Source organism: Seriola aureovittata, chromosome 4 (assembly GCF_021018895.1).
Source record: "Seriola aureovittata isolate HTS-2021-v1 ecotype China chromosome 4, ASM2101889v1, whole genome shotgun sequence".
In the NCBI taxonomy this organism is placed as follows: domain Eukaryota; kingdom Metazoa; phylum Chordata; class Actinopteri; order Carangiformes; family Carangidae; genus Seriola; species Seriola aureovittata.
In genome coordinates, this window is record NC_079367.1 from 5,228,510 (window position 1) to 5,236,396 (window position 7,887).

A 7,887-nucleotide genomic window follows, 5' to 3' on the forward strand; every position below is an offset into this window, starting at 1 on the left:
ATACCGTGCACAGGTACACGTTATCAGCAAAAGCAGCCAAATATTATAAACTCTCGCAGCAGAGCAGGCAACGTGAGAATGCAGTTGCACACAAATCAGAAGTCACAAAACAACGGGCAGAACAAACGAGGCGCAGGGGCAACACCTGTCGCTTTCTTTGGAGAAGGGCCCTTAATTCCCCCGGCTGATTCAGTTTGGGTCGAGGGGCCGCCAGCAGCAGCAGCTGCCAACTGAAGGCATCGCGTTACATCCGCCTAACAGCCGGGTAAATCTGCTGAGGATCGGACACAAAAGCAGGCAGAAAGAAGAATGGGTAGGGCAGAGAACAGACATGGACGGATTCTTGTGGTAGAAGTGTTGAGATGCTAAATTCTCAGACAATTACATAAGAGTTTATAGCTTCAAATAATAAGCATTACTTTAGGTAATGCAGGCTATAAAATGATATTTCCAATATACTCTATCCATTTAATCCCCTCATGAATAAACACATATTCTTCAGGCTGCGTCTAAAAGTTTTTTGAACATTAATCAGAGTTATTATCAAAAAATGAAAGTTGAGGCATCACTTTATCTGCTTCTGCATGATAATGAATTTTGCACAGCTGAATGGGAGTACACACAGTGCATTAGCACCAACAGACAGGGGGAAAACAGCGCGGTCGGCCCCCTAACCCAACAAACTGTCTGATTAAAGCCCGTCCAGCTCTACGAGGCGCAGACCGGGGCTGACCGGAGACAAAAGGGGAGGGCGCTCATTGGCTCCGGCCGTGTGCGCTCTGTTGTCCCCCAGCAAGAGCAGCTCAGCCCCTATTCACATGGTAATAAGCCCCTATAAATACTAACAACAGCCACTCAGCGCCAGCAGCACGTCTCAATAGGATTGCACAATAAACACAGGGCGCCTCGCCTCGCCTGCGAGTTTGTTGATTTTTTTTTCTTCCTGTAACCGGTTCCGTTTGCCAGCTGCCCCTCGCTGAAGACGACTCGAGAGGGGAAAAAAAATTAAAAAAATCAGCAGCGGGAGAAGCCTCAGAAGCGGCGATCCAACCAACATGGCCCCCTCGGCTCGGCCCAGCAGCACCGGACTTGGGTTGGAAGACGATGAGTCCTACTATGGGATTCAGAAAGCGGACAGGAAGGTAGAGCCACGCAGGGGATAACGCACTCTCTGGACACACCTGGCTATGACGCACTTGTCACGTCGGTTTTACACTGCATCAGTGTGTAACGCATATCGCATCGCTGCAAACTGCAGTTATTTGCCAAGAGTTTCCAGCTCAAGAGGGAATTTACTGATTCATAGATGCAACTTTAATCACAGAGCGACTAATATACACCAGTGGTTTTTCGTTTACGCGTGCAAGCTCCTCGTGCTCAGAGATCCACGGCTGTAAGGACATTGTCCCTGAAATGTTTTTCTCTCTTATTAAAGTGTGATCTTTGTGTTCCCGCAGACCAGGAAACCTCTGGTGGAGAAGAAGAGGCGAGCTCGCATCAACGAGAGTTTGCATGAGCTGCGGACGCTGCTGGCAGACACAGACGTGAGTGCGGGGCGCACAGTGCACCGGAGGTCACCTGTCCCTGTGATGCGGACGTAGATTCAGTTTCTAAAAGGAGCTCTGCTGGTTGTTTCCCCACAGTTTCAGTCCAAGATGGAGAACGCAGAGGTGCTGGAGATGACGGTGAAGAAGGTGGAGGACATCCTGAAGAACCGAAGCCAAGGTGTGCCCGACACTCCGATACCCATTCAAGCAGTCTAGTTAATCTTAAAAAGTAGATGCATATTTTCAGCACTGGCTCTTATTCAAACCCTGACAGCGGGAGTTTAAATCCTCTTTAACCCCAGTGATCTGTCCTGTGTGTGACCACAGGAACCAAACAGATGATGTTCAGTCTTTTAGTCATGTTTGTTGGATAAACACATTTTACACCCAAAATATAAGGACGTAATTAATATAGTTATTCTTTATTAATTATGTCCTTATATTTTGGTGGTGACAATATATGTAGGCGAAATAAAAGATAACCCATTAGAAATATGGAAATGATGTTGGTCCAACACATTCAGAGAAGCTGAACTCAACATCCAAAATGCTACGTGATGTGCAGTGTATGACAGTATGATATTACAATGATATATCACCCTGCTCTATCTGGAAAAACGTGACTCATCCAACCAAGTTTGAAATAAGACAAGAAAGTATTAATCAAATGCATCTGTGGTAGAACACCTGAAGAACAACCTGAGGGAACAATGCAGTAGTTTTTAGGTCTCCAATTACTCAGTGTTGTCACTTGGGTTAATGTATCACACCGCTCCTGAAAGTCTGGAGACAAACCAACGACTGACCAGTGATAATGACTTGGATCAGTGGTGGAAAAAGTAGTGAGGTCTTAAGGAAAATTAGCAATATCACAATTTAAAAATACGTCATCACAAGGAAAAGTCCTGCATTTAACATTTTACATAAAGTAGAGTTTGATGAAAAAAATGTACTTAAAATATAAAACATACTAATAAAGATTGGCTCCTTTTAGAGGTTTATATATGTTTTATTGGTGGATTAATATTATTCATGTTGAGCTTTTTCATCTTTAACAATGCCTGCTATTTCATAAGATGATGATACATTTTGTTTGAAAATTTGTTTATAAAACTCACTGAGATGTCAGCAAATACAGTGGAGTAAAAAGTGCAATATTTCTCTCTAAAATAAAGTGGAGCAGTACAAATTGGAAATCAATATGTAAAGTATTAGTTCTCCAGAACCGTACTGTACTGGACCACGAGCAGTGGTGCAGAAGTACAAGTGCACTAGAGTCATTTCACATCCTTTCTTGTCTCCTCCTGCAGAAACAGACGCACTCAACCGAGAAGCCAGTGAGAGGTTTGCAGCCGGCTACATCCAGTGCATGCACGAGGTCCACATGTTTGTGTCCAGCTGTCCGGGGATAGATGCGACGGTGGCGGCGGAGCTCCTCAACCACCTCCTGGAGTGTATGCCCCTGAATGAGGACCACCTCCAGGACGTGCTGATGGATCTAATCACAGACACTTCTGGGAGCAACGGCAGCACTTGGCACGGAGGCGGCGAGTCCCTCTGCGCGACTCTTGCTTCACCCGGAGGAAGGAGTCTGTCCCTCGGCTCGTCCTCTGCCCTCTCCCCGGCCCCCTCCACTACGTCCAGCGAGGACCTGTGCTCCGACCTGGACGAAACCGACAGCGAGCACAACCAGAGCTCCACAGAGGGCATGGAGAACAGGGAGGCCCTGAGCATGCCCACCATGACCTACCCTCGGTCCATGTGGAGACCCTGGTAGAGGGCTGGATGGGATACATTACAGCAGGGTTTGTGAGTGTCCATTAATGTTGTGATACTCAGCTCTCCTGCCGAATACATACAAGGGAAAATTCCACCCTATGAACACTTTCAAAATAACAGTTTCTGGTGGTGTGCTTTGCATTTCTGGACTCATCTACCCCTGCAGATAACTGGCCACATGCATGGATTTTCCTCTGGACTCCCCACATTGATATTCAACAATAAAAATCTGTTCAATAAGAGACAAAGCGACCAATTACTGTCCTGACAGCTGCCTCAGTCGACCGCACATCAGTCTGCATTCAAGGAGGGACAATGACTGTGGCTTTTCTCTTCACCCACAACTGATGCAGCAAGTTCACAGCCGTTACCTGGAACTCTGGGAAATGTAGGAAACCACTAAGTGATCAGGCAGTGCAAGTTAATGGAACAAAATTTCATCTGAAAAACATTCCTTGAGTGCTTTGGATATCACAGAAAAACGCGTAAATCTGAGTGTTAAAAGGTGGACTTTTCCTTTTTCTCTTATCAGAGGGGTCCCTCTGCTCAAGGGCCCCTCCAGCTTGGGGCCTTCCTGAAAGTATTCCCCCTTTTCTTCTCAGTAGTGACACCCTGGCTTGTGATTTTTTTCCCCTTACACCTGAAGAGACCGTCCCTCTCAACACACTTATAACAAAAGGACCAGTTCAGGACGCTTACACTTCCTCTTTTGTCAATAACTCTGTGTATATAGGATTTTGTACGAGGAGAAAAGCTCTTTTAGAAGATTGGCAATGCCTCTGATTAATATAAATATTTCTATTGTATTTCATAAAGGCCTGTAGTTTATTGGACCAGTAGCCTCCTTCAAGATGACCACTTTATGTTGTAATGATGTTTAGAAATGTTTTGCCAGTATAATGTCTGAATTTCATAAATAAAACTATGTAACTGACACGCTTTTTGTCTGACGTGAATCAATGCTACAGAGGATTAAAACCGGAGACAGGATAAAACTAGAGAGTGATGGTTAATTCAGGAATTTTAGGCTTTCAAATGAAATATTATACATATATTTTACACTTTTTCCTCACAAATTGTATGTTTTTGGTTACACAGTCTTAGGGCCCCTTTGGTGCCAAAAGCAAAACTTCCCTTTCTGAAATACTCAACATTAAAATAAATAATCATCCGCATCATATCCTCCTCCTTCCTGTTAACACCCGCCCCTTCTGGGATCCGAGCTACAGTCCCCTCACACCACGAGGACGCGCGGTGCGTGTGCGCACATGAAAGAGTCGCACCTCTCCGAGTATCGTCGCTCTCACCTCAGATACATTGAGCTTTTTAACAAAGGGCTGTGAGATCCTGTCTGGACTGTCTGGACCAGCCATCAACCTTCAGCGGCGGCGGCGCGGCCCCTCCTTCCTGCTGTAACATGGAATAATGAGAAGGTCCAACCGGTTCCCACCCGGGAAAACGTACTTTTCTCTTGTTTCCAGAACATATGCAGGACCGATAGGAAATCTCACACTGTGGAGACTTCGTCAGTCTGGAGTCCTGAAGGAATCATTAACACACCCGGGAGGAGGAGGAGGAGGAGGAGGTGGGAGGTGGAGGAGGAGGGAGGGGGAGGAGGAGGAGGAGGAGGAGGAGGGAGGGAGGGAGGGAGGTGGGAGGTGGAGGGCCTGGGTGTGAACGTCGGAGGAAACGCATTGAAATGGGAGCGGACGAGACACGCTGATCAAAGCTCGAGCCATTTGACAGAAGAGCGTCAAAGCCCGCAGAGTTGAAAAGACACTAAAAGGGACACAAGCAGGCTCAGATTCTTCAAAGGGATCAGCCAGCACACACCTACACCTACACCTACACACACACACTACAGCATCACTGACCCTGGCTCATCAAGGCACTCAGGGAAGCAGCACTGTGGAAATAGGGACAAAGACTAGTGATGGGAAATGAAGGCGAGTCAATTCTTTACTTAAACAAAAGTATCTCCAGTTCAGTGAATAACACTCAACCCACACATTGTCTATTCAAACTCCAAAGTAAATACCACCCAAAAATTGTCCCTCAAGGGCATAGGTTTGGTCTCAACAATGGTAGGGACGCAACAACCCCCCCCCCCCCCCCCCCCACCCCTGCAAAACAAAAAGGACTTTTTAATGCTGTCAACCAAATGATTTATTAACAGAGGCACTAAGATCTGAGTTTATATTCAGAAAAGTATTAACATTCAAATGAAAACTTTAAAAAATTACCATATAACTTACAAGTTAACATCAGAATATAGGTGGACTGTGGTTACGGTAAATATAAGTTAGTAATTTACGATGAATCCATAATGGTGTGTATTTAATCACACTATTGTTTTAAAACCTCACCTAAAACCCGAAAATTGAGATTTTTCACGGGATTTCTCCACAGAAAACTAAAACAAAGGTCATGAAATATAATAATACATAAGCCCATAATGCATTTAATATTAAACCCACCTCCAGCCCCTGATAACCAATATTTGGAACTGATATGCGAAACCTAAACTACTGCTACATAAAGATCTCACCATTTACTGAAGGGCTGTTGTTTTAGACTACAACAGTTTTATCCAGATGCTCCTAATAAACTGACAACTGGGTGTGTATTGGTAATTATCAGTTTGATGCACAGACCACAAAGCGCGCCGACTGGAAAGGTGCTTAACTGATTCACCTGGCAGCTTAAATATGCTCTTTAGTTTATTGTTGCTCTGTCTAAACACGATTAATTTTGTTTACTTCATCACATTGACTAACTACCCGCTGTACATTTAAACTTACACTAGTTCCGCTCCAGCACCCAGAGCTCTCTGCTCCTTTTAACGACTTTCGCTAAGTCAGCAGTTGTTTACGTGCTATTCAGGTATGCTAGTAACTTTAGCTTAGCAGTTAGCGCTAGCTTCTCTCTCTCTCTCTCTTTCCCTCGCTCGCGCGGTGTGTCTTGAACCAACAGGTGAACTTGTTCATCAGAGTGTGGTGTTGTTGTAACTTTAGAGGATTGTGATGTTTACTACAACTTCAGTGTTGTCTGCTTTCTTACCTTCGACACACGGCTCCGCTTGTTAACCGCAGCAACGGCCGTCTGCGTACACAGCAGGCTTCACTGTGATAGGCTAATACTCGCGGACTTGTAACCAATCAGATCGTGCTGTGGGCGGGACTCCGCTCCAAACCACAGAGCGGTTACTACAGACCAGAGACAGGCTGCTGCAGCAGAGCCTAAGTAACCAATTTCTAATCAATTTATTTTATCGGTTGTCGGTTAAAGAAAATAATGATACCGATAATCGGAAAATGCTGAATATCCATAATCACAGGGATGAAGAGGGACGATTTGGTGGGGCAACTGATTTGAAACCACTTTATATGCTGCTGAGTTTAATCTCTAATACATATTTCAAAAGCTGCACAAGCCACACAAGCAACAGCGGCTACACATTCATGTACTCATCTTGAAATGATCAGTTCTGGGCAATTACTCCCATCAGCTGTCGCCAAGATTCACCAGTAGTTCCAAGTTTAACACCCACATGACATGACAGCTGCCTTTTACTGGAACAATTACCTTTTCAGTAGTTCTATAATTGTTTCTTTGCCAAACCCTGTTTCAAACAGAGTAAATCAAATTACAGTGTACAATGTCCCTAAATATATGCCTGTTCCCCAAACACAGTGGTCATTGTATGGTGTGGATGTTTAGGTATATGACTGAATGGGTTGGATGTTGTTTTTAAGGACCACAGGCCAAATTAAATTACAGTCACACCCTATTCTGTCTGCTCAAGCCAACACAAATACATTATTCTTTACTGGAATCTTCATATATATACACAGTATATATATATATGCAAACCAGAGTTAAGGACTATGGGAAGACTTCCCGCCAAACCCCTGCATGTCACCACAATCCGCTAACAGAAGATGACAGATGACAGATGACAGGCTGGCCACATTACCAGATTTAGTTTTAGCAGAGAAAAAAAAAGGTAGAACTTCTGTGTCCAAATGCATCAGCTGGGAATTTGTGACCGTGCATATGAATTCTGAGGTCAAAGGTCGGTGAAATGCAACAGTTGGCATGAGAGAGGTCCAACGGTGGAGGCGAGCATATGGCGCTGAAATAGATCCCCGGGGAACCCTGCCATCCTCGGCTGCTTCTCAACTGTCTTTGACTGTGAGAGAACAATCACTTTGTGTTTGCTGCCGCAGCAGCAGCAGCAGCAGCAGCAGCAGCAGCAGCAACATGCTCCTATGTGCTGCATGCACACATAGAATACACATTATCACACTCTGCAGATTAATTAATGTTATTATAATTATTATTATTTGCAAGAAAATGCATATAATTTCAAGGGGAAACTCATTGTTTTTATACATAAATGTGAGTTTCTTCCTGAATAATACATCTCAGTGTGTGGAAACAGTTGTATGATGTCACTGAGGGAGCTTTGTCAAGTCTGAGAAGAAGGAGTCATTTCAGCTGGAAACTACAAACTTATACAAACGGGGGGCCTAGAGATTACAGCAGGTATTTACCAGGC

The 7,887-nt window shown here is 44.6% G+C and overlaps 1 protein-coding gene across 1 annotated transcript; it reads left to right on the forward strand.

Annotated features, from left to right (window-relative positions):
• The first annotated feature begins 734 nt into the window (after window positions 1-734).
• On the forward strand, window positions 735-4,262 carry her13 (hairy-related 13). The gene is made up of 4 exons (XM_056375074.1): window positions 735-1,142; window positions 1,458-1,544; window positions 1,644-1,725; window positions 2,858-4,262. Exons 1-4 carry the CDS (start codon window positions 1,056-1,058, stop codon window positions 3,322-3,324), a joined length of 723 nt encoding a protein of 240 aa, XP_056231049.1. The 5' UTR covers window positions 735-1,055; the 3' UTR covers window positions 3,325-4,262.
• Window positions 4,263-7,887: the final 3,625 nt, after the last annotated feature.

Bases quoted from the DNA above. Each gene is read 5' to 3' on its own strand.
- her13 (XM_056375074.1), top strand. From the start codon at position 1,056: ATGGCCCCCTCGGCTCGGCCCAGCAGCACCGGACTTGGGTTGGAAGAC. The intron at 1,143-1,457 runs GTAGAGCCACGC...GTGTTCCCGCAG, and splicing joins TTCAGAAAGCGGACAGGAAG to ACCAGGAAACCTCTGGTGGA. The intron at 1,545-1,643 runs GTGAGTGCGGGG...GTTTCCCCACAG, and splicing joins CGCTGCTGGCAGACACAGAC to TTTCAGTCCAAGATGGAGAA.